This window comes from Homarus americanus, unplaced genomic scaffold, assembly GCF_018991925.1.
Source record: "Homarus americanus isolate GMGI-L3 unplaced genomic scaffold, GMGI_Hamer_2.0 scaffold24781, whole genome shotgun sequence".
NCBI lineage: Eukaryota > Metazoa > Arthropoda > Malacostraca > Decapoda > Nephropidae > Homarus > Homarus americanus.
The window spans coordinates 536,877-564,709 of NW_024723430.1; the positions used below are offsets into that span (position 1 = coordinate 536,877).

At 41.2% G+C, this 27,833-nt stretch overlaps 1 protein-coding gene across 1 annotated transcript in view; it reads left to right on the forward strand.

Moving 5' to 3' along the window:
* The window catches only part of LOC121863463, a 93,379-nt gene extending 76,717 nt beyond the window's left edge, over positions 1-16,662 (forward strand). The window contains exons 3-4 of the mRNA XM_042362139.1: positions 12,214-13,299; positions 16,499-16,662. Of these exons, the coding sequence (XP_042218073.1) occupies positions 12,214-13,299; positions 16,499-16,662 (1,250 nt within the window). The remainder of the gene's footprint in view (positions 1-12,213; positions 13,300-16,498) is intronic.
* The last annotated feature ends 11,171 nt before the right edge of the window (positions 16,663-27,833 follow it).

The window sequence follows — 27,833 nt, forward strand, 5'->3', positions numbered from 1 at the left end:
GTACTGTACTGTAGACGTGTTATTGTATCGGGTGCTGGAAGCGAGTCAGTAACGAGAGCCAAACTTGTCCTCCTCGCTCTGTCAACTCTACATTCCAAGTGAAGGGACACAAGGTGTGGCAGGACCATAGCAGCTGACCACATCACCCATAGCGACCAGCTCCAATAACGTTGTACTGTAGCATAAGGGGATTTCCTGGATTAAAAGTAACATGTTTCACCTAAACTCATAAACGACAATACAGATCATAAAAATACATGTACAGTCAGAAACCATAATTACTGGCCCACTCAAATCGAGCGGTAGGTGAGACCAGGGGTCCTAACTGGACGGCTGCTCACAGTGTCAACACACAGAGCATCATATACCCTTGAATACTCGTCACCAGTCGTTCAGGTCACACCTCCCCTTTACTTTGAATATAATGTTACTTTTACTGCTCCCACAAACGTGAAGTAAATCAGTTATATGTTATGTCTAATGGACAACAAACATGTCCACTGGCCGGTGCTAAAAGGATATAGCAGCAGTTTTAGAATATGTCTGCTTAGGCAGGAGTACTCTGGTGATATCCCACACGACATAATGTTGTCATAGTACAGCAGCAGGCCAAGTCTCATGCTTTAGTTAAAATACACAGTTCTCTGATACACTGAACACATCGTTGGGCTGTCATTACAACTCCTGCTGGCCGTGAAGGTCAGCACCTCATTAGGCTGCCTGTCTATAAATATTAAACTATGAAGCATCAAACATCACACTTCTAAGCAGTGGTAAATAATGTTAAAATTGTTTATACCAGAATGTGAAAAAACTGGCAGAAAGTTACTTGGGACTGTATACCTGGATACTTCATATAAGTTGTGGTTACTTGTGGTCGTGCACCAGCTGGCTAACGTCTCAGGTTGACTCACTATATCTCCTTCACTAGCAGAAACAAACACCAAAGTCTCGGTGTGTTGTGGACGCTACGTTAGAATAAGTAATAAATATATCAAGATATGACAGTAGACACTCTTAGTGTCACTAGCCAGTGTTGCCTCTCTCAGTCTCAGAGAGAAATAGAGGAAAAGTCTCAACCTTACTCGGGGGTCCAGCGGGACCTTCGCTAGCATCACTCCTTGGGGGCGTGAGGGCGGCTGTTCTGGCCCTCTCGGCGGAGTCCTGAAGACCCTCAGCTGCCTCCGCACCTTAGGAGATTGGCCAAGAAGGGTGGCCTATGGGACCCACTCGGCGGAGTTCCTGAAGGTTCTGGGCTGCCCTTGCCAATACATGCTAGTAGTATTTCGTAATTATCTCTTTCGGCCTATGTAATCAAAATTTTAATGACCATCAATGTTGTTGGGACTGCCAGCAGCATGGAGGCTATTGGTTCACCTCTACACCCGTGGGAACATCCAAGTCGGTTGTGTACAACAGCGTCAGAGAATTAAAGACAGCCTTACAGTAAGAACGGAATGTTCTATAATTAGCACCAATGTCTTAAGGCTCATTAAGGCATCATGTGTTGGTCAAGACAAAAGTTTTACCAAGTTAATGGCCGACAATCCAATATAATATTTATGATTTTTCACTTGTAATAATACATATAAATGAATAGCTTCATACAAAACGTAACATAACGTAACGTCCGTAACGTAATGTAACGAAATATAACGTAACCTGCTTTAGGTATATATAATTTGAATATATTTTGATTGTAAACGACATCTTATTAAGAAACAGCTTTTTTCATATGCAAATTAATTTACATTGTCATAACAATGAAAAAAGATTATCCCATTATCCCTATTTGGCGGACACACACACACACACACACACACACACACACACACGGGTGGCTGAGAAACAAGAACAGGGGGAAGAGAATAGGAGAGAAATTGGTGTGTGGTAGAAACATCCTGTCATGACGTGTTTAACTTTTTTGACAACACTTGAATATAACTTGCCAAGGGGACAAGGTAATGATGTGATACACAGCAGAGGTTCATCATTATTCTATGGCCAGCAAGGAAATAATTAGAGAGTTTCATGAAGTGACTCACACAGAAACACATGAAAATTTTTTATACTGTTTTAAAAGTATTGTCTAATAAAGTTAATAAATTCTTGTTATTAGTTGTTAATAATGTCTATACAAAAGCCTATGTGATACAGAGGCTCCATAAGACATGAGATATATCAAAGAGAAGCACCATCATCACACTCACCACACAGAGAAGCACCATCATCACACTCACCACACAGTGAAGCACCATCATCACACTCACCACATACAGAAGCACCATCATCACACTCACCACACAGTGAAGCACCATCATCACACTCACCACACAGAGAAGCACCATCATCACACTCACCACACAGAGAAGCACCATCATCACACTCACCACACAGAGAAGCACCATCATCACACTCACCACACAGAGAAGCACCATCATCACACTCACCACACAGTGAAGCACCATCATCACACTCACCACATACAGAAGCACCATCATCACACTCACCACACAGAGAAGCACCATCATCACACTCACCACACAGAGAAGCACCATCATCTCATACACAGAAGCACCATCATCCTCATACACACAGGCTTTATCATCACCTCACCACACAGAGAAGCACCATCATCACATGTACACAGAAGCACCATCATCACACTCGCCACTGAAAGCACATCATCACACTCGCCACAGAGAAGCACCATCATCACTCTACTTCCACAGAAAACTTCATCATCACAAACACCATCTCATTAAATCATCACACTGATTGTGATATTACTCTAACATCAGTTTTTGGACATATTAGTTGTCAATATTACTTGTTGGAAATATAAATTATTATTTGTTTCAGTTTGTAAACTTTGAACATCTAATGAACATTAATGTTAATGCTGAAATGGTAATGAACAACTGACCCAAAGGAATTTTCTTTTCATCGTTAACTTGATCAGTATCATTTTTAATATCAATATCACCCAACATCAAATATTCTTATGGAGACACACACAAGCCACCTGGCTCTGGTGCCCAATGGAACTCCTGCACTTTTTGTTGGAGCTATCTCTCGCCTGTATACTTTTGTTGAACTATCTCCTCGCCTGTATACTTTTGTTGAACTATCGCCTCGCCTGTTCAACCTGCATCTAGCCTGGGGATATTACGATGACAGCCAACAAACTTACCACCCGAGCCTCACCTCCCTCTCAACCTAGTGGGTCAGAGTTATAGTTTCTGACTGTACATACAGTATTAATGAATAGGATCTTACAAAATCTAACCTGACCTAATCTTGCTTAACCTAACTTAACCTACCTTAACCTAAGCTAACCTTACCAAACCTAACCTAGCCTAACCTAACCTAACCTAACCTTACCTACTTCATGTATGATTTACCTAGCTATAGAAAACGACGTTATAAATAATTAAATTTTATTATATGAAAATAATTATCAAATTATGGGATATAGAGAAAAGTTATACATTTTCCACATAACCGTGTGTGTAATAATAATAATAATAATAATAATATAATAATAATAATAATAATGATAATAATAATAATAATAATAATAATAATAATAATAATAAAGGTTTATTGAAAACATGGAAGGCTGAAAATATACAGTTACGTAATTGGGGAAAGGGTCTCTTGATTTACAAATAATATACAAGTAACATAAGTGATACAAATATGATATATATAATAACTAGGTGGGGAGAAGGTTATACTACAGGGCATTTAAACATAGTGACAGTGCAAAAAGTAAGATTGACTGGGAGTGAATACACTGGTTGATTACAAATGTGTTGTGTCTCCCACATTGTGTCCCAGGTGTGGTGGTTGAGAATTATAAACTCTGGTACTGACAAGCAGCAGCGTAAAGACAGTGAAATGAGTTACACTTGAAAAATAAAAGAACGAAAAATGTTTTGAAGAAATATATTGTTGTGTGTCAGGTCAGCATTTAGAAATATTATTTTAAACTCAGGCGTGAGAAGGTCAAAAAATGCCAGAAATGTCAAAGTAGGAGCGGGATAAATTATCTATAGTGAGGATAAACATTTAGAGGAGACAAAAGCCACATGAGAGGGTCTGGTGGTGGTCTGAACGTCGGGTAAGAGGCCAGGCTGTAAACTATCACAAGCAAGACTTAAAAACTGGACACGGTCAATACGAAACCAGGGAGCGAGAAAAGTTTTAAAAGCAGCTCCTGAGTAGTGGTGAAAGGCAGCGAGTGAGAGATGGCCAGAGACAATCATAGGTGAAACACATCTCTTGCTGAGGGTGGTAGAGGGGAAGATTGAGGGTGGTAGAGGAGACTGAGGGGTGGAGGAGACTGAAGGTGGTGAAGGAAGACTGAGGTGTGGGGAAGACTGAGGGGTGGTGGAAGACTAGGGGTGATGGGGGAAGATTGAGGGTGGTGGGGGGACTGAAGGTGGTGGGGGAGGGAGATTGATGGGGGAAGACTGAGGGGGTGGTGAGGGAAGACTGAGGGTGGTGGGGGAAGACTGAGGTTGAGTAGGGGGGGCTGGGGTGGTGAGGGGAAGACTGAGGGTGGTGGGGGAAGACTGAGGGGTGGTGGGGGAAGACTGAGGGTGGTGGGGGAAGATTGAGGGTGGTAGGGGAGAGAGAAGGTGGTAGAGGGAAGACTGAGGTGGTAGAGGGAAGACTGAGGGTGGTAGGGGGAAGACGGGGTGGTGGGGGAAGATTGAGGTGGTGGGAAGACTGAGAGGTGGTGAAGACTGGAAGGTGGTGGGGGAAGACTGAGGGTGGTGGGGGAAGACTGAGGGTGGTGGGGGGAAGACTGAGAGTGGTAGAGGGAGCTGTGGTGAGAGAGGAAGACAGAGGTGGTGGGGAAGGGCCGAGGGTGGTGGGGAAGACTGAGGGGTGGTGAGGGGAGAGGGGGTGGTGGGGGAAGACTGGGGGTGGTGGGGGCCCAGGGGGTGGTGGGGGGAAGACTGAGGGGGTAGTGGGGAAGATTGAGGGTGGTGGGGGAAGACTGGTGGTAGAGGAAGACTGAGGTGGTGGGGGGAAGACTGAGGGTAGAGGGGAAGACTGAGGTGTGGGGAAGACTGAGGGTGGTGAGGGAAGACTGAGGGTGGTGGGGAAGACTGAAGGTGGGGGAAGACTGGTGGTAGAGGGCTGAGGGTGGTGGGGGGAAGACTGAGGGTGGTGAGAGCTAGGGGTGGTGAAGGAGACTGAGGTTGGTGGGGGAAGACTGAGGGTGGTAGGGGGGAAGACTGAGGGTGGTGGGGGGAAGACTGGGGTGTGGGGAGGAGGGCAGGGGTGGTGAGGGGAAGACTGAGGGTGGTGGGGAAGATTGAGGTGGTGAGGGGAGACTGAGGGTGGTAGAGGCTGAGGGTGGTGGGGGAAGACTGAGGGTGGTGGGGAAGACCCAGAGTGGTGAGAGGGGAAAGAATGGGGAGGTAGAAAAATTAAGGGGGGGTGACTCTACCTGTCTACCAACCTCTACACTTGACCTATCTACCAGATGGTGGACTCTACCTGTCGTTCATTAGCAGGTTGAGTGAATTCCTCGTGACTATTATCTGTGATATAGGAGCAATGATACTTGACCTTTTAATCTACTGGGTCTACTGTGTCATCATTGTGGTTAATTGCAAAGTCTTGATTAAAATGACAATTTCGGGCTGCTTGTAATAAAACCTTTGGAGACGATGAGAGAGAGGATGTATTAAGATTAACAGACAAATTTGGGCAATCAGCAGTACAATTAAAAAGAAAAAGTTTGGATGAGAGAAAGATAGCAGAATTAGATACAAAGTTTAGGAGAGAGCAATAAAAGAATTAATTGTAGGAGAAAGGGAGAGAGGAATAGAAGAATCAAAGGATAAAGGATGGAATTAAGAGACAAAGTTACAGTGAGAGAATGTGAAAAAAAAGGAATTAAATGTGAGATGGAGAGGAAGGAAGAGGTGTGGGAAGAGGGAGGAAGGAAGGAGACTGCAATGGATTGTCCTCATCTCAGGAGACACAACCTAATGTACTTACGAGTCTACGATTTACTTTCCCCATTAACATTGAATGTGTGTGTGTGTGTGTGTGTGTGTGTGTGTGTGTGTGTGTGTGTGTGTGTGTGTGTGTGTTTTAATAGAGATAACTTCTTTGTTTTATTGGTATAATTTAATGGAGGTTAATTCGTATAAGATAGAATTTTATCTTTTTCTTTCAAGACGTCGTTAACCATCATAAGATAGTCCAATTATATCTCAAAATAGGTCAGGTTAGTTTTGGTGAGGTTAGGTTAGGGAAGGTTAAGTTAGGTTAGTTTTGGTTAGGTTAGGTTTTGTATCAAGGTAATCATTTATATGTGTTTTAATAAGCCCACAGCGTCGTCTATGGCCAGTCAGAAGTTTACAAAACAAGAGAAATACACAGACGTTATCATGACTCGGCGATCATCCCTACAGTATATAGTATGACACATGTACCGTGTATATATAGTCTCTTATGTGTGTTAAAACGAGAAAAAGTTGTGGTGAGAGATGAGGTATTTTCACCTGAGGAAAGACACCAGAAAGCCACCAGAAATTGAGAAAATAATCACCAGTCCCTCACCATTGGACAGGGGGTGGTTGGGAGGGCAGGATGAGGTGGGGGTTGGGGAGGTGAGGGCGGATGGGGTTGGGAGGGGGTGAGTGGGGAGATGGGGGGAGGACCTGAGTGGAAGAATAATTTAGTGGGGAAAGACAAAGTCGTGGGAGAGTGTGAGAAGAATGGTGGACGTAAAATAGTGAATAATTCTGAAGAAAATATAAGAAAGTGGTAAAATAAAATAAAAGTGGATAATTATGATGAGTCTGTTTTAGAAGTAATAGAAATGACATAAGGATGAATAAATTTAAAGACTGTTGAAGAAAGTAATGAATGAAGTTGGAATATGAATTAGTATGAAGAGGACAATAAAAATAGAATGAATGGCATCGTGAAGTGAATAAGTTTATACAGAATGATAAGAAATATAGTAATGGTAAAGGAAAAAATGACGACAAAGTGTGAAATAACATAGAAAGAGGGAATAGAGAATAAGAGAAACTTAGGAAAAATTGACAATATAGGAATAATGATGTTTGGATGAAAGAAGAAGAAAATAGAGATAAGAACATAAGTTAGGGTGTATGAAGGAAGGAAGTCACAAGTAAAAGGGAAACTTCCAATAAAGATTGAAAAAGTAACTGGTAAGAAAGAATGAATAACCAGCAGGAAAGAACGGAATGTAGAATAATAATAATAATGAAAAAAAAGATGTATAAGAGGTAGATAAGGTTAGGTTAGGTTAGGTTAATGCTGTACTAAGTTTCAATAGGTGGTTTATACATGTCTGTTATTATTACCGGTTACTACATGTTATTGTGTAATTTATATATATATACATTTCTGGTTAAAGCTGTTTCAATTTTAACTACTAAAAAAAAATATTCTCCGTTATTATAAACGTAAATAAAGAAATATAAGTAAAAGATCTGCTTTTTCTGTGTGATGATTGTTTTAAGATATTTGAGGAGTGAACAGAGTTATTATTATCATCATTATTATTATTATTATTATTTTTTTTTTTTTTTTTTTTTTTCTCTCTTGTAAATTTATTTTGATTCAAATTTCATAAAACAATGGCCATAAATTATTCAATAAATTATCTACATACGATTTGTGTTCATTTCAAATAGTAAAAACATTTATCCTGGGCGGCAACAGCAAGCATTCTTGAGACCAGGGGATTTTGTGCTTGTCGTGTTGTTATTCGTCAACCTAGGATGCCTACTTGTCAGTGAGGCCTCACACGGCGCCGTGAGGATAATTATAGCATTTTTGGTTTGGCAGAGATTGGGGCGGCTGGCCTGTCATTGTGTTTCACGTAGTTTATTTACAAGGTTAGTTAAGCACACAGATCACCAAGTTCTCTAGTTCAATATACGGCTTTCAAATAATTCCTCTACACCTATAAGAGCTGCTCCCGGTAACACACAAAGATATAATGAAGTTCCTCCTGACGGTCGAGAAAACGTTTTGATGGTGTAGACTCGTAGAGAATGTTGTGTGTGTGTGTGTGTGTGTGTGAAGATGTAGCAGTAACGCCACTAATACACCAGCAGCAGGTGTGGGGAGGGTCCAGTCTCCTCTCCCCTTTACTATGAAAGATTTCAATTCTTTTTCTTTAATGCAGTATTGTCGGCGTTTTTGAATAGTAAAAAGTAATTACTATTGACCTCAGAATATCTCTTAATATTAAGTGCACCGCCCCAACCCCCAGCTGGGTGTGCTCGCCCCACCAACTTCTTGGACCCCTCCCTCTTTCGATATTCCTGGATCCGCCCCAGTACACAAGAAAAAAAGCAAAGACCATGAGGTATTTCTTGGAATGATTCATATTCTCGTAAAAGTCAACAAGGAAATCAAACCCACGAAAACAATAATAAAAAACAGTTAGATTGATGTAAAGGACTCTACTGGAAATAAGAAAATAATGGCTTTATCGGGTACTCTTGGTCAAATTGGCTAAATATAAATTCTTCTTCACCTTCTTCTTCTTCTTAACTATTTCATCTATCTACTTCTTCTTCTTCTTATTTTATTACTACTTACTAACAATACCTTCTTCTTCTTCTTCTTCTTCAATTATTCTTCAACTATTTCTTCTTCTTCTTCATCTATTTATTTATTTATTTAACTATTATTATTATTTAATAACTATTTCTTCCTTCTTCAACTTACTTAACTATTTCAACTTCAACTATTCACTATTCATCTATTTATTCTTCTTCTAATTATTCTTCTTCTTCTTTATTTATTATTTATTTATTTATTATTACAACAACATTTATTTATTTATTTAACATATTTAACTATTTCACTTATTTCTTTATTTCTTCATCTATTTATTCTTCTTCTTCTTCTTCTTCTTCTTCTTCTTCTTCTTCTTCTTCTTCTTCTTCTTCTTCTTCTTCTTCTTCTTCTTCTTCTTCTTCTTCTAACTTCTTCTTCTTCTTCTTCTTCTTCTTCTTCTTCTTCTTCTTCTTCTTCTTCTTCTTCTTCTTCTTCTTCTTCTTCTTCTTCTTCTTCTTCTTCTTCTTCTTCTTCTTCTTCTTCTTCCCTTCTTCTTCTTCTTCTTCTTCTTCTTCTTCTTCTTCTTCAACTTCTTCTTCTTCTTCTTCCTAACTATTATTTATTATTCTTCTTCTTCATTTATTCTATTTCTATTCTTCTTTACTATTTTACTTTAACTATTTATTTCTTCTTCTTCTTCATACTTCTTCTTATTATTCAACTATTTCACTATCAACTATTTATTATTATTTAACTTTATTTTATTATTTATTTATTATTCACTATTTAACTATTTATTTAACTATTCTTTAACTATTTATTTATTTATTTATTTATTCTTCCTTTACTATTTCTTCAACTATTTATTTATTTATTACTATTTATTTCTTCTTCTTCTTTATTTAACTATTTAACTATTATTTAACTATTATTATTTCTTTATTATTTATTAACTATTTATTTAACTATTAACAACTATTCTTCCTTTACTTCTTCAATTCTTCTTCTTCTTTACCTATTCTTCTTCTTCTTTATTCTTCTTCTTCTTCTTCTTCTTCTTCTTCTTCTTCTTCTTCTTCTTCTTCTTCTTCTTCTTCTTCTTCTTCTTCTTCTTCTTCTTCTTCTTCTTCTTCATCTTCTTCTTCTTCTTCTTCTTCTTCTTCTTCTTCTTCTTCTTCTTCAACTATTTCTTCAACTATTCTTCTTCTTCTTCTTCTTCTTCTTCAACTATTCTTTACTTCTTCTTATTCTTTATTCTTCTTCTTTACTTCTTCTTCTTCTTCTTCTTCTTCTTCTTTAACTTTCTATTCTATTTATTCAACTATTTCTTCAATTTCTTCTTCTTCTTCTTTATTTATTCTTTTATTTCTTCTTCTTTCTTCTTTTTCTTCTTCTTCTTTATTTATTCTTCTTCTTCCTATTTATTCTTTATTTCTTCTTCTTCTTCTATTTCTTTATTTCTTTTAACTTCTTTCTATTCTTCTTCCTACTATTTATCTTCTTCTTCTTCTTCTTCTATATTGTTATCAACAGGAACACAGGTGGGATAGAAACTGCATTATTTTGATTGAAGTTTATTTTTTAATGCAGGTTAGATATCCAAGGACATTGAGTTGATAATGGTTTAGTCTCTCTCTCTCTCTCTCTCTCTCTCTCTAGTCTCTTATTCTCTCTCATCTCGCTTCATTTTCCGTCCACTTTATCGTGCTCTTTATCTGCCTCCCCCCTCCTCCCTCCTTCTCTTAATACTTAATATATCTCTTGCTGTCTCCACCACTGTCTCTGAACTTCTCCCATATATTGTGCAGCTCCTAGTGAGTTTCTCGTAAGAAGTGAATTAGTCCCAAACTTATCAGCTTACGAGTCTGGATCGCTTTATAGTTTTGTTCCTTTCTCCTTGTGTCTATTTCCCCCAGTTCTATCTCCCCCAGTTCTATCTCTCCAGTTCTATCTCCCCAGTTCTATTTCCCCCAGTTCTATCTCCCCAGTTCTACTCCCCAGTTCTATCTCCCCCAGTTCTATCTCCCCCAGTTCTATCTCTCCCAGTTCTATCTCCCCCAGTTTCTATTTTCCCCCAGTTTCTATTTTCCCCAGTTTCTATTTCTCCCAGTTTTGTTTCCCCAGTTTCTGTCTTCACTGGATATTTATGTCGTCAGTGTACCTAAACCAGTAGGTAATCAATTACTTTCTGAAAGGAGAGTTTTACTGGGACTCAATAGTTACCAACATCACCAACTGTGACTGAAGCCTTTATGAGATTTACCTGTACCTGTCTATCTCTACCTGTTTATTTGTACCTGTCTACCTGTACCTGTATACCTGTACCTGTATACCTGTACCTGTATACCTGTACACGCATAGCTCCGTATGTTACCATTTCACGGGAAGAAAATTGGGTTTGTAAACATGATTCCAGGTGAGATTCATTAGTGTCGAGGTTAATTAAGGGCACACCTGGTACTCATGTGTCAATAGTATTACTGCTTAAATTTACTGTGAGGTTTAGTTGCCTGTGTACATGAGTAAAATATGTTGTGTGGTATGTTATGTGTGCTTCAATAACGTGTTTTGTTTGTGCTTCTTTAGAACGTGTTGGTGTTCTGTGTGTGCTTCAATATCGTCTAAGGCTTGTGAGTAATTCATTAGTGACAGAAAAGGTTTAAGACAACAAGACTTGGTAAAAGTAATTGTAGAAATCATTAGTCGACATCATCTTGTAAGGCAGCAAAGGTTAATTGGCTTGAGATAGAGACTGAAGACGAGTCGCCTGTCTCTCAGTATCTCATTCTCTTTTAATGAGATAAACTTTTTCATGGCTCAACATCTTCATGTATTGAGACTCTCGATCTTATTTTTCAACTTGAGAGAGAAGTTTTCACCCTCTCGTCTGCTTTATTTAATTCCACTTTTGTTATGGGGGGGTCGGCCACTCGGGTGTTGCTTCTCCTGTCTCTGTTATTCCATCTCTCTTATCTCCTCCTTCATCTCGTCTCTCCATCTTATTGTTTGTCTTCTCCTCTTACCTTTCACTGACATTGTTAGTCTTCTTCTCACTCGTCTTATCATATGTAGAGCTCATAGATAAGTTCATCGGGTGTTGTGTGATATTGATATTTTCCGTCCACACGTACAGGAGACCGTCCGTCCACACGTACAGGAGACCGTCCGTCCACACGTACAGGAGACCGTCCGTCCACACGTACAGGAGACCGTCCGTCCACACGTACAGGAGACCGTCCGTCCACACGTACAGGAGACCGTCCGCCCACACGTACAGGAGACCGTCCGCCCACACGTACAGGAGACCGTCCGCCCACACGTACAGGAGACCGTCCACCCACACGTACAGGAGACCGTCCGCCCACACGTACAATTGTGAACATAATAACTCAAATAGCGAATGCATGTTAACCCGTTGTGGTGCCTGGATATATCACAATAAGATCTCACACAAGTTCAGTGATCATTATTTTGTCTCCTCAATGTAATGGAAACCTTGTTTATTTACAGATCTCAGTGACCAGGCCAAGATATTACTGTTAAATAGATGCATCTAAGACAAGGCATCCAAATGATTCAGTCGATGTTTGTGTTATATCTCGCTGTTGTCTTAATAAGATTTTTCTTCTTCCTCAGGTGTGGTGGACCGCCAGACTGTGGTGAAGGACCTGGAGAACACCATCTCTAATCTCTTCACTTATCTCACGTCAAACTCCCCGACAAACCCTGATCTCTCTTCCTTGAGAGATATTCGCCTTACCCCAGACGACGAAGCTCAGAGATCCCGGGAATTAACACCTGCCGAGTCTGTCAACTCCATTGCTCGTGAAGTAATTTCTCCCCTGGCATTCCGGCCTGTGTCTGAGGCAGACTCTACATCTAGAAGCCATCTTATAACCCCTCCCGGAGCCTTTCACGCCATCTCCGAAGAAGGCATTCCTCCTCCACTACCAGGGAGAAGACCTCCGGTAGTGTCGCCCTCCAACTCTGACTTGTTCTCTTCGTCAGTAGACAAGAGATACTCACCAGCGACTCGTTCCTCAGTCATCAGTAAGACTTCACCGTCACCGTCAAGATGGATCACCGAATCTCCTTTTGGTTTGAGAGACAGAAAATCTTTAATGAGTTCAGTGAATTCCAAAACTTCCAGCGACATAGAACTCGTGTATTTGTTGAGAGGTGACGGTGTGAACGACGGGCTAAATCAGTCATTCTCTAGTGTCAGTGAGAGAGTGAGACCCTTGTATGAGGGGGCTAGACTCCCTCAACACCCGGACTCAGACTATAGAGTAAGTGCTTTCACCACTCCTCCCTCAGTCAGCAGTGCCTCTAGGCTTATGGGTCACATGGCAAGTGAACCCACCATATTTTATCCCACAAAACTTCCTTCAGTAGGGAACATATCTCTAGACACTCCTCCTCACGAGTCGAGAAGAACTCCAGTGCAATACCAGACAAACCGTGAATCTCAAGTAGATGTTAGTGGGCAGTCTCCTCACAGTACCTCGCGGTCATCCCCAGCGCCGCACCCTTCCTCCTCCTCCCTGCAGTCCTTGCCTCAAAGATCGAAACAGAAAATACGACCGCCTGACCACCACTACTCGGAGATCGACTTGTACGACCCCGCTCAAGACAACGACAGCACGACCAGGACAGCGTCACCAAACACACTTTCAAGTATGACGATTTCAACGCCTCCACCTGTTCCTCAGCATTGTGAAGGTGAGTCATCCAATTATAGTTCTTTTGTCACTCACACTAATGAATATAATTTGTTTAACACGCAGATTAAAAAATATTCAGTGTAAAAAGGGAATAATGTAGGAATAAAGAAGACTGATAAAGAACGGAATAGGGAACATTGATAGGTAACAGGAATATTAAGGAACAGTGATGGATAACATGAAAAATAGGGACCATTAAGAGGTAACAGGAATAACTATGAAAATTGATAATAACTCTGTAATAAGGGAAATTAAAAAAGTTATGAATATTAGAGGAGATTCACACCGTAATGAAATTTTATTGGGGCACACAATAACACAGGCGAACGAGTATAAAGGCATATGCTGCCGTAATGGAAACAGATCACTGGGCCACTCACACACCGTAATGATCCTGGCCGGCGTAATTGCTTCAACTCGATAACCAACTAATTTCGTAGCTCGACCAGAAAGTTTCCAGGAATTGTTGTCCCAGGGGTTGTTAACTAATTTAGCTCACTTCCCTCCTCACCACCATTAATATCAATCGGGCGTCGAAGCAGCAGCAGCCTCCCAGGAGTTTGTGAAGTTACTGAGGTGTTGGGAGGGAGGGAAGGAGCAGGAGGCGGTGGTAGTGATCGTCGTCTTTCTATGTCGCGACGTACCCAACACTGGCACACCTGACTCACACCTGTTGAGAATTTCGATGGAGTCTTTGTTGACATCATCCCCCCCCCCCTCCCTCCCTCTTTTCCTTACTCACTCTCTCTCCTTCCGTCCTACCCCTTTTATCATAGATGAGTGTACTAATGTAAGGCTGGTGCTCAAGGTACTCTCAGAGACGTAAGGCAGGGCAGAGACAGACGTAGCGTAACTCGGCACAAACTCCACAGCCACAGGTGAGTCAAAGTCGTCGATGCGTGGTGGTCCTTGTATGTTAACAGCCCGGAGGAGCAGGGTACAATCCTTGGTCTCAAGACGCTGGCATATTTCAGAGGAGGAGGGTGTAGCTAGTGGTGTGGGGGCAGGTGGGGGGGGCACAGCTAGTACATCATGCTAGTCTGAGTTGATTAAGATCATCGGTAATAGTTTTGGAGGTAGGGGTGGGTGGATCATATGCAGACTACTAGGAAACACCTGGAGGTATTATGGGTTGGCCTCTACAGTTCGGTCGGGAACGGTCCTGTCTGTGTGTGAAAAGTTTAGCACACAATCTTCCTAGTAACTCCGGAAGCGTTTGTTTACTTCCCAGCAAAAAATGGAGTTATACAAACAGAACGACCAATAGTTGAACTTATCGTCTACCTCAAGATGTCCGATAGTTTACGGATTGTTCTGTTTCGAAAATCTGGACTTTATTTCGGATGCAAGAACAAAAATATGAGAAATTCCAACACACCAGAACCTAAAAGTTTCCAAGTGAACGATCCCAAAATTACCCCAACTTTCTTAAACCAAATCAAACTTCGGTAAATCTTAAATAACCAAGCTTAACTAAACCTAACCTAACCTAACCTAACCAAACTTAACTAAACCTAACCTAACCTAACCTAACCTAACCTAACCTAACCTAACCTAACCTAACCTAACCTTTAAGAAACAATCGGTATTCCTTCTTACACCTTACACCATAAACCAAGTCCCAATCCTCAACATCGAACATCCTCATTCCCGGATCAATAGCTCCTCTCAGCATCACGGACACTCTCAAGATATTACAGATGAGAAACACTCGTCCTTATGAAAACTGCCATTTAATCGTCACATCAGTCATACAGCAACACAACATCAAACACCAAACACCGACGTAATAGTAACACTAACTTAGGCTCCCCTGTTGCTGTGACCACAACTACAGGCTCGGATGCTTGGATATGTACTGTACTGTATGTGTGTTGCTTCCCTCTCATAATATAAGAATTTATTGAACTAGATCACTCAACTATTGACATAAAGATAAGTAACCACGTAATACTGAAATCGTCAGAGAAGTCATCGTTATTAGATGCGTTTTCTCATCTCTGGTTACGAGGAGAAGTAATGTATGGAATCTTTGAGAGTTTACGTTCTGGTTTTGATTCCACAAATATTGAGCTAAATCAATGTTGTCCTCTAATTGACGGTAACTGAACCATTATGTTATGTGTTTAAGTTTTAGTAAGTTACAAGTGATCGCGGGCCCTTCGTGCCCTTGTGAAAGTTTGAACGCTCGTGACATCGTACAGCGAATGAGGGTGCGCCAAGTCCTTAGACTTGCATGGTTAATTAGGGTGCGCCAAGTCCGTAGACTTGCATCCTTTTTCATCGTAAAAAAATGGTTAATTAATGCCTTCCTAAAGAAACCATCGACATGGGACCAGGTTTGTTCCACTCTACGATTTTTTTTCGATTTTTCCACCAAGTTTGATGAAAAACGATTGTGCCGTTTCGCCCAGAACAGATACACACACGGCTAGTCCTATAGTATATTAGATTTAGTGAGTTCTTATTTATTCACGAGGAAGATTTATCGTAAGAACCTTTGAGAGTCTTGTCCCTGATTTATCGCGAAGAAGATTGCCTAGTTACACGATTTCTCCTACGCCGAAAAACACCTACTTTAAAACTTCTCCCGTTAATACGGCTTCTTGTCGGTACAGTAACTGCGTCTTAGAATTTAACGAAATGTCTGAACTGTTGATTAATACCGGTACTGTACACCATTAAAGAGGGTACATTATATATAACGTTGTTTATCATTATGTGTACTTCACCAGGGGTACTGTAAGTAATCTATTACTACTGAGGGGAGATGTAAAAAATCAACATCTATCCATCATAATAGTTTACAGTATCATCACTCGTTTCTAACATCATTATCGTCGTAATCTTTACATTATTCCAAGAAATGTTCACTATAATTTTCACATACAGTACTTTATAAAAATCAAAGCCGTCCATTAACTCCAAACACCTTTTATAAAAATTTTACCTTCCCCGAGAGATTCATCGTGGAATGTGGAGGGAGGGGGGAGGAGGACCATCAGTTTCCTGGGTCTCCCGCCGTCTGCCTCACACCACACTCTCAAAACATCTACTGTGAGCTAAACCGTATTTTTCTTCTCTATAAAAGGATATTAAACAACGAAACTACCGGCCGTAGAGTTTTATTCTACTTTCGACGCTATTCTGTACACCATATTTCTGTCGTGCTTATGTACCGGGTCTTACAATTGTAGACAGAGGAAAAATGAACGGACGAATCTTTGTGAACCCCGTTGGAGCGAGCCCACAGTGGACTGCGGATGTCCTGGCCGAAGGAGATTTATGGTCAGCGGTGGCGAGTGGCTTCATACATCACTGTGAACAAAGTGAAACCCCACACCCGATGGTGCACTACTGAGGCACAGCTGACCGCAGTCTAGGTCAGGAAGCACTCCCGTCTGCGTCTCCTGAGGACTACCTTACAGCACGAGGGTGTTGCAGTGTCTGTACTTAATACCTAAGACTGTAGCGACATGGGTGCTACTGTAACTGTACCTAAATCTCTGTTTGTACTGTATTACGTCTGGCAGTGTCACTACATAAGAATTATTGCATCTGCGCGTCATTCTCAAATATGTACTTGCATCACAATACCTTTATAATGTGTATATATACAGTATATCCTGCATCACCTTTACGGCTCTCTTAACACTTAAATATTACAGCACCAAGTATCGATTTTATGCCTGCATCTTCTACCTGTATTGCACAAGTTTATTATAATATTTGTAAACCTGACTTATGGTTAAATCTATGCACTCATATATCTCAATAAACTTGTTGACTGTGATGAGTGAGGTGTAGTGACTTTGATGGCTCTGGGTGTAACAAGTGGAAAGCGTTTGTTGCAGTCAGTAGAGAAGGGAATGTGTTGGTTGAAGTAAATGGGGTAGAAGATATGTTGAGTGTTCCGTATTACTGCAGGCTGGGACAGTTAGGGTCTCTGAGCTGAGGAAGTTTACTGAGTGAGGTTATTGGTTGGTGGAATAATTGGGCTTTTATAATAGACGTGAACGAAAGATAGCTAGTTAGTGAGTGGTGGTGAGGGAGGGGGGCGGCTCGGGCTACACCTGACAGCCCGGCCCGACTAAACGTTTTAGTTAAGTAGTTTGATAAAGGTTAAACGGATCGAAATAAAATTAACTACACGAATTTGTATCATAAGTATCTGACCCAAGTGCGAAAATTAGCTTTTCCCCATTTAAATACCAGACTTATGACCCGTGAACTATTTTGTGATCGTAGAGGGCGGTGACGTCATCAGTAGTGGTTGTTTGATTTACGCTCAAATTGTGGTTAGAATTACATATATTAACGTGATAAGTTAATATTTCGGCAGTGAGGATGGCTGCGTTTACAAGGAAGAAGCAGCAGCGGCAAATAAGACCTGGTAAAGTTGCCGCGTGTTTCAGCGAATCATCAGCCCCATTGGGCACATTTGTTGGTCTGGTTCAGAACAACGCAGGCGAGTTTAGGAGGGTTTATCCGCTCAGAAATTCTTCCTCCAGTTTGAATACCATGTGTACGTGTTGGGTTTTCTTCCACAGTTCGAACACAAAGCCTATTATATACATTTGCTTTGTCTCGATAGTCTTCTGGATATAAAAGAGGAAATCAAAAGTTTACCAATAGGGAGAAACACCATTTGATGTTCAAGGAAAAACATCAATGAAAACAAGACAGCTGTGTTTGGAGACTTTAAATTTGAGCTTCACCTGTACACACCACTGGGCTGATAACCCTTTTTATCTGTTGTCTCCTCTCCCTTGGTCAGTCATTTCTCGCTCGAGTATTTGAACAGGTAATAAATTGACTAACGTAGATCAGCAGACAGGAAATTACATTCTATTAAAGGATTATTTCACGGTGTCTAATAAACTTTTACAATATGTCACGGAAGATTACAGATATATTTTGTTCATTGGTTTTTAATTGAAATTGAATAAGAAACCAATAAAATAAATAAACAAACTATACTTCGAGAAATCTGGGTTGTGGGTCCATTCTTCAGCTGAGGCGCCAGTGAGGTGTAAACAAAGACTCCGGGAATTTTAAAACAAGTAAGGATTTGGCGTGTCCATTGTTGCCAAGTAGACTATATCATCTTTATTTTATATTTGTTATACATTCGCTGTAGAGAATTTAATGTAGGACTGACAAAAAATGACCTACAGATTTTTACTCGTATAATTACTGTATAAATGCTACTTAATTTTATGTAGGTTGTCTCAGTTTATTATTAAGTGTATTCATGATTTATATAACTATACTTTCTCCGTGATACATGTATGAATACTTGTATAACGGTGATTCATACATGGATACCCGTCTGTAATACATATATGCGTGTTTACATCTCCCACATTCATATATGTGTACCTACAGAAGTCTTTAATGAATATATACTTGAATACCTACATGTTTAGATAGTTACATAGTTCTAAGATGACACACACACACACACACACACACACACACACACACACACACATGGTTCTTATTTCTGTAATTAATACTGTAGGTGTTTGATGCTTGGGCTCATGCACCGCTCTATGAAGACAAATATGCCAAAATGGTCGCAAATGCTTTCGCCTTCTGCGTCGCTAATGAGGTGAGGCAAATAGTGGAAGTTTTAATTAAAAATCAGGTGAACTGTATCGTGAACCAATTAGAGTAGACCAGAAATGCGAAGGTGTGTGCCCAAGAGAGGTCCTAACCCCAGGACTCCAACTTAGAACCTAACCTAACCTAACCCCTAGAACTTAAACTTGGGACCTAGCCTAACCTAACCCCTAGGACTCAAACTTGGGACCTAGCCTAACCTAACCCCTAGGACTCAAACTTGGGACCTAGCCTAACCTAACCTAACCTAAGGACTCAAACCGGGGGACCTTAAACTAACCTAACCTAACTAATGACCGAGGTTTTAGTGTAGAAATCCTCCCCCCCCTCCCCCATCGTCAAAGAAACGAGCTTGTGCCAGAGATAACGTGTGGATAACGTGAGGCAAGATGGATTAGGGTGATGTTCACAATAGCGTGACGTAAGATTAATTAAAGCAGGGATCAAAGCCCGGGCTGGCTACTGGGCCCACTAATCGTTAGACATCAACGAAGACAACCCCACCCCCACCCTCCCACCCACCCACCGTTTCCATTGTCCCAGTACCTTCACCAGAACCACAGCCGAAATGCATAGAGACCTGGGAATAAAACCCATCAACCAGCAGCTGCACACCCTGGCCAGCAGAGTCTGGCAAAAGATAGAACGGTCAGAGCAAGAACTCCTTCAAAGACTCCCACCAGATAACGACAACAACCATACATACTGTAGTTCCCAAAACGTTACCAAATCTCAAAAGGTCCATTACCACCCCCGATCTACACGGCCAGGCAATAGACAACTACCCTAGACCAGCATCCGCCAGTAGGGTCGGCGGAATATGAAATAAAGTCCTCAAAACACCCATATAAGCGATAGGGTAGGCTGTCTAGTGCCTCTGTCGACAGATAACAACTAACTCATTACACAACCCAAACACACCATTCGCTTAGCTAGGCGGTCAGCCCGCCCTCTCTTACCTCCTCCTAAATTTCTTCAATTTCCGAACTATAACTTCCTTCCCTTATAATCTTCCTTCACCCCCTCCTTTCTCTAAAAAAAAAAAATCTTCACCCAGTCCTTCCCACATTCGTCCCCATTCTACCTATCTCTCCCACAATCCCATGCCCCACCTCTCTCCTCCTCTCTATCCCAACACCTCACCCTCCCCACACCTTCCCAGTAACCCACCCCCAATACCCCCTGTACCCACCCCTTCTACACGTTAACACCTCCCAACACTCCACCTCCCTCCCCCTCCTCTCTTGTCTTCGTTACACTGAGTCTAATTACACAAAACTAACCATTAAATAAGAATAAAATTTACATACCACTTTTCAGGTTCATCTCCTCTGTTAATATCAAGAATAAGTTACATATTTTTCTGTTTTAGTGATGGGTATTGTTTTGGGTTGGGTGAAACGACAGAGGTACAGCCAATTTCGGTCATGTTTTGGAATACCGTAAGAATGTATCTGTTAAAGTAGTCGACAGTAAATATTGGGGGTAAGTCTAATCTGTGTTTTGATCTTGACTCCGGCCAGCCTGCACCATACGAGACAAGGCTTACAAGACTGAAAAAAAAATAATGTGTTTTTTTTCTGTCATGTTTAATACATTTTTTACGGGTCTTTAGTTATAAATTTTGGGGGTAACTTGTGATGTAGGGCCGCGTCTCTTCTCGGGCCTTCACACTGCCCCAGGAGACACACCGCCACCAACTGCAAAACTCTCATTGAGAAGTCGGGGAAACTTTGTGTGTCGAGGTGCTTAGATGAATGGGAGACCTCACAGTGTGAACCTCTCCAGACACCCAAATCTACTGTATACTGTGGCGTAAGCATTTTTATTCTCAATGTCTCTTATGTTTTCCTTACATTTTATTTATTTATAACAATATTATTACTGGTATAAGTTACAAGTACAAATAAGCTCAATACAGTATTAGTGTCTTATAGTCAGGGTCAGTGAAGGTAATTGTCACACGAAGAAAATTAAGATACAATACATTTAATTAATAAAGCAGCAGAATAGGTAAAGGTGTAGGCACTATATAACGACTTTAGAACGATCTCAGCGCCACAACTACTCAGGATCAATGAATAATTTTGTGACTTCATTTTATACACAAAGGAACTGTAGGTACGGTCTGGAAAAGTTAACTGTTTATGACACGAGCAAAGGGATTATTTAGCCGGTGATTGGATGTTGTTGTTGTTGTTGTTGTTGTTGTTGTTGATGTTGTTGTTGTTGTTGATGTTGTTGATGATGTTGTTGATGATGTTGTACGAGGACGTGTTTCATATTGTTCATCATCACACAAAGGTCACCATTAACTGCTGTGCTCGCTGCCTCATACAGTTATGGGTATACTGATCGTCTCTCAACACATCAACAAGACCATTAATAATAAGAATCTTCACGTGTGTTGTGTGGTCAGCTGGTCGGAGTCTTCCTTCTACTTAGTTTTCGGTTCTCGGTGCTTCATTTTCGTTGCTAGTGTGCTGCATCCACCCTTATGCAACAGCTAACTTATCCAGAAGCAACTTTGGTACCATGATTCCACACTCTGACGTCACCATACTACTACTACTACTACTACTACTACTACTACTACTACTTTTTTTTTCTCCTACTCTACTACTACTACTACTACTACTACTACTACTACTACTACTAATAATAATAATAACAATAATAATAATAATAGAACAGGACCTCTTACCTCACTTCTCCCCTCCTCCACCTCCTTCCCTCCACTTAGCCTTATTTCCTCCCTCACCCCTCTCCTCCCACAAGCTTCCTGTATCTCCCTGACTCCCTCCACACCACCCTCCCCCTCCCCTCCACACCCTCGCCATCTCATCCCCATAACTCCTCCCCACCACTCCGCCTCCCCCATCCCCCACCTCCTCCCACCACTCACGCCTCACCCCTCCCCCACCACTCGCCTCACCCCTCCCCACCCACCTCCTCCCCCTCCCCCACTCGCCTCACCCCTTCCCACCCACCCTCCTCACCTCCCCACCCTCACTTACCTCATTCCTTCCACACTCGCCTCCCCTCCTTTGTGCCACAACTGTGAATATAAACTTTGGATCGTTTGAAAAATTGAGTAAGGCCTCGAAAAAATCATGATTGATTTCTTTGCAGATCATTTAACCCGGCGGTGAATAGAACGATGGGTGGTGGTGAATGTTGCTGGAGAGGAGGGGGTGAAGATGGATGTTTGAGGGTCCAGAGGGAGAAGGAGGGGTGAGGATAGATGGCTGAGGGTCCAGGGGGAGGGTGGACTTGACAGGGTGGGAGATCCCTGCCCATCCACGTATTAGTCTCTCTCTCTCTCTCTCTCTCTCTTCTCTCTCTCTCTCTCTCCACAAGATTGATATATGGCTCAGGAATCTTATTCTTCCTCACCACCATAGATTAGGTCTTCTTATTTGCATTCCCTCCCTCTCTCTCTCTCTTTTTCTCTTGGCGTATTTCTTTTCTGAAGGTGCAAGCTAGCCCCCCCCCCCCCTCTCTCTCTCTCTCTCTCTCTCTCTAATTAGCCTTCAATATAAACCCTCTCCCCCCCACCTCCTGCTACTACCACCACTACATCTGCTCCAGCCTATATACGTCTTACTCCTCCCCCCTCCCCCCTTCCCCTCCTCCGTCCTAACCTGTTTACCGTGCACAACTATACGACGTGACTGTTTGATCGCCAGCCTCTGTGTCGTAATAAAGCCGGTACATGGCCATCAGTGTGTGAAGCAGTTCCTGAGTCACTTTAGATGGATCCGACATTCACACTTGTTAGTTGAATATTTGTGTTATGCACCGGGAATATATGGAAGAGTAAAAAATAAAGTTATGAATATGGACCAAAATGTTAAATAAAGTTGTTCTTTATTAGTAAAGATAAAGCTGATGGTTCTTCCATAAATAAGTGAAAACTTTAATAATCAAGTCGCCATCAAAAAATACAGCGACTGTATTCTGATATCACTTTCCTTCTGAGAGACCAAGCAGTGAGTTTACTTCAGAAATAGAAACCCCGAACTGTGCCTTTTCCGACATTTATCTAAAGACCTAATAACTCGTTAACGACCAACGTTTACAGGAAACCGACCTTTCTGGTCTGGTCTGTGAAGCTGAATTCAATTCTTGATTCCAATTAACTTTAAGAGGAATTTAATTACTTCCGTGACAGTCAAGAGCTCTTGTTTGTTTTGACTACGTGCACTTACCTAAAGAGTTACGAGTTCTAAGAAAAATGGCATTCGACAAATTTGACTAAACTGCTTCCTCTTTGCAGCGTGTAATGGCCTCCAGTGTTTTAGTATTCATAACAAGTTGAACAAAATATTCTTCTGCAAGTTTTATCCACTAGGTTCATCTATAAAACAATTAGAACTACAGGTAGATGTTCTTAATTAATACAGGTGTCCAGGTATATTATGTAGGAGAAAGCGTCCCCATAACCCACTTCATCTGTTATAAGCCGAGGTTGTGTTCACTGGCCGGGGGTCATTATAATCAGCCTTTCTATACTCAGCCCTTAGGTAGTCTTCCTTCCTGCCTTGAAAACGCCACCAACTACTACCTACCACTACCATCACCATTACCAACCACTATTATCATCGCCACCACCAACCACTATCATCACCAACACCACCTCCCTCCACCACCACCTCCACACCTCCTATGACCACCACCCTCCCCCTCCACCACCTCCTCCACACCTGCCATGACCACCACCTCTCCTCCTCTCCTCCACTCTCCTGTTAAAGAAAAAGAAGAAAATCGTCGAGGAGATGGGAAAGTTTGATCCGTGACGGACGCAGAGGTTAAAAAGAACCTGGAAAGGGGATTTCTGCCGATTGAACCAGAGGAAAGCGCCAATTTAGTGAGCAAGAATATGAATACAGAAGCGAATATCTGCTGGACCAGAAGCCTTATTCTTATTAGAGAGGTGGGGCGCTCTGCTGGATTATTGAAGGAGTTCCTGGAGCATCATCACTGGAATCCACGTTCAGGAAGGACCAATTTAAACCTCGTGTCAGTATGTTCTGCCTGGTGGTGGCTTCACTCTTGATTACCAATAATTTCCAAGTAATTTTGATCTCTGATTACGTTCTTGGAATCATCACACCTCGGAAATCTTGTAATTATGAAGGATTAGTTGGGGACTTTTAGCAGAATAGATCACACGTTATTACCTCTGAGAGGAACTGATCTACAGCTCCAACATTGTGACACACCCAGGGCCTCCGTGTGTGTGTGTGTGTGTGTGTGTGTGTGTGTGTGTGTGTGTGTGTGTGAGTGTGTGTGTGTGTGTGTGTTTGTGTGTGTGTGTGTGTGTGTGTGTGTGTGTGTGTGTGTGTGTGTGTGTGTGTGTGTGTAATCAAACTGATGTAAGTTTTAATCATTATGAGATATCACGTATAAACCTCCTTAAGCTGTGTTCATGTAATTTAAAACAATTACTGTAATATTTGTCACACAATGTATTTAAATGCTAATCAGTTAATTCATGCGACAATTAACATTTTTAAATGGTTTTACCCTCAGGGACATACCTTTTGATATTGTCTCACTCAATTGTTAAATAATTGGCATAACATTCTCCTGAAGTGAAATGGACATCATATGCTCTCTGATTGCGTTATTTAGACGTTAATAGTAGTTAATAATACTGGTACTTTAGAGCATGGTAGTTAAGAATCTTGTTTGTTAGAGCACCTTAAACTAACACCATGAACGGTGCTTTAAATCTCCTGGTATTTAAAGCACAACAACCACAACCAACAACAACAACAACAACAACAACCACAACAACAACCACAACAACAACCACAACAACAACATATTGACACTGTATCATCTGTTGACATTGTATCGTCTCAAACATTATCTCTGCAGTTACAGGTGCCGATGCGTTTGTTTACATTGCTTTCCATCCAAATTTCTTCTTGTTTATTTTTATTTTCTTCATTTTTTGAGAGACTTCTGTTCACACTGTCTAGTCTTTGTCTTCTCTTCCCCGTCTCCTTTACGCTGCTTCCTTTTGTGTGTCACTTATTATTTTTCTTTCTCTTGTTCAGTTTTGATTTCTCCTTTGTCTTCTTTTCCTTCTTTCACCCCCCCCCCCCCCCCCCCCCCCCTCTCTCTCTCTCTCTCTCTCTTGTTCTCTCTTGTTCTTCTCGTTATGGCAATTCTAATTTCTTTGTCCCCGTTTCATTTTTCACGTCTTCTCGTTTTTGTTTCTTATTCAATATATCTTATCATTATCTCGTCATTCCTCTTTTCAGTAACTTTCTTTCTTCTCTTACATCCTTCTTCTTCTTCTTCTTCTTCTTCTCCCTTCTTCTTCTTCTTGTTGTCTCTATGGTAAACGTGATTCTTCGTCCGTGTTTCTTCCCCTTCATCGTCCACGTCCCCTTCATCGTCCCCTCCATCGTCCGTGCCTTCATCGTCCGTTTTCATCGTCCGTGTTTCTCCCCCTTCATCGTCCGCCTTCTTTCTGTCCGTGTTTTCCTTCATCGTCTTCATCGTCCGTTTTCTTCCCCACTTCTTTCGTCCGTGCTCTTCCCCTTCATCGTAAGCCTTCGTCCGTTTTCTCCCTGCTCATCGTCCGTTGTCTTTCTTCGTCCGTGTTTCCTTCATCGTCCGTGTTTCTTTCGTCCCCCTTCATCGTCCGTGTTTCTCCCTTCCTTCATCGTCCGTGTTTTCCTTCATCGTCCGTGTTTCTCCCTTCATCGTCTGTTTCTTCCCTTCATCGTCCGTGTTTCTTCCCTTCATCGTCCGCCCTTCATCGTCCGTGTTTCTCCCCTTCATCGTCCGTGTTTCTTCCCCTTCATCGTCCGTGCTTTCCTTCATCGTCCGTGTTTCTCTTTCATCGTCCGGTCTCTGTCCCCCTTCATCGTCCGTGTTTCTCCTTCATCGTCCTGCCTTCATCGTCCGTGTTTCTCCCCTTCTGTCCACCTTCATCGTCCGGTCCCCCTTCATCGTCCGTGTTTTCCTTCATCGTCCGTGCTTCATCGTCCGTGCTTTCGTCCGTGTTTTCCCCTTCATCGTCCGTTTTCTCCTCATCGTCCGTGTCTTCCGTCCGTGTTTTCTCCTTCCATCGTCCGTGTTTCCTTCATCGTCCGTGTTTCCTTCATCGTCCGTGTTTCTCCTTCTTCGTCCGTGTCGCCGCTCGCTGTTCCATCGTTCACATCCCCTACAGGGTCTTCATAAAGCTTTCATTTCATTCCCTTTTAAATCTTCTTTCTCTATATTTTTCACTTTTAGTTTTATTCTTATTTTTAGGTGTTTTTTTTTACTTTTTTATTTTTGTTCTTGTTTTGTGTTTAGTTGTCTGTTTATTTCTTTTAATTTCTTTAGTCCTGTTTCATATTTTCATTTTCTTTGTTGTCGTCAGTTTTTGTATTTTTTTATTATTTTTATTTTTTTTGTTCTCTTTCGCTTTCAAAACACCTTAGATCTGTTTGATTTTTGTTTGTTTTTGCATTTATCTTTATTCTATTTCGTCTGTTTTTGCTTTCTCGTATATTCCAGCTGTTGTTTTTTTTACTCTTCTTTCGTTAAATATCCTGATGGCCCAGAGGCAAGGCTGAGTCCACTCCATCTGTCTACTGTATATGACGGAGTTAAGTCATTTTCAGATACTGTTTTGGGACCGTCTAATTACCCAAACGACCCCAAACGAAAGCCTATTTACCCAAACGAAGCTAAAGGCTACCCAAACGAACCTAACCTAACCTAACCTAAGCTAATTAATGTCAAATTTATCACACTGGTGGCGGAGTTATGTCCCATGACGGAAGTTGACGCTCAAAGAGAAATGTCTGGAGTGTCGCATTTATTTCGCTGATAACTTTGTTCTCTGGACAAAAAACAACCACCAAACACATTATTAACCTTAAACTGGTCACGTCAGCACTAGACTACGTTTGTTTGGGTAGCTTTTAGCTTTGTTTGGGTAAATAGGCTTTCGTTTGGGTTCGTTTGGGTAATTAGAAGCACCGACTGTTTTTGTTAGTTGTCATTTTGTCTAATACCGTCACGTCGTGGGAGTAACTGTCTTCATACCCGACTAAATATGTGTTTGCGTTTGGTGTTTTTGTTAGTATTTTATATCTCGATTTGTATTTTTAGAGATGTGTTTTGATGATATCGTTATCACCTGAGAGTTATTGTACCTGTAATTAATACCCGACCTGTCTGTGTACTGGTATATGTACTCTATTACCTAACCTAACCTAACCTAAACCTAACCTAAACCTAAACCTAAACCTAAACCTAAACCTTACCTAACCTAACCTAACCTAACCTAACCTAACCTAAACCTAACCTAAACCTAACCTAACCTAAACCTAAACCTAACCTAAACCTAACCTAAACCTAACCTAACCTAACCTAACCTAAACCTAAACCTAACCTAACCTAACCTAAACCAACCTAACCTAACCCTCATTACTGGCTAAAGCATTAAAATATCTTCCTTGTTCTCGTTAGTTCTTACCTTCAGTCTCTTCCTCCTTGTGTTATTTTGTGCGTCTCTCAGTCTTCTCCATCTTCTTAATTCGCTCCTTATTTCCCCTGTCTGTTTGTCTGTCTGTCTGTCTGTCTCCTTTCCGCCTCACCATGTAATTCCAATTGTCGTATGTAAATCAGCAAAGATACGTTGAAAATTACATCTTACATTTTTTTCGCCTTCCTTGTAATGTTGAGAAAAGAAACACGAACTCTTGAATGTGGTTATATTTTTTTGTTCTTTTATCGTTAAGGAAAGATTGAGACAGAGCTGCTGGTCGACGGGAAGGAATTTCTGTTGGTTGAGTCTCGTTTTTCGCCCATTCACTAGATTTCGAAATATTTCCTGAAAAGAATCTCAAAAGTAAATATAAAAGCTAAAAATGGATTGATTGGGAGTCAAGA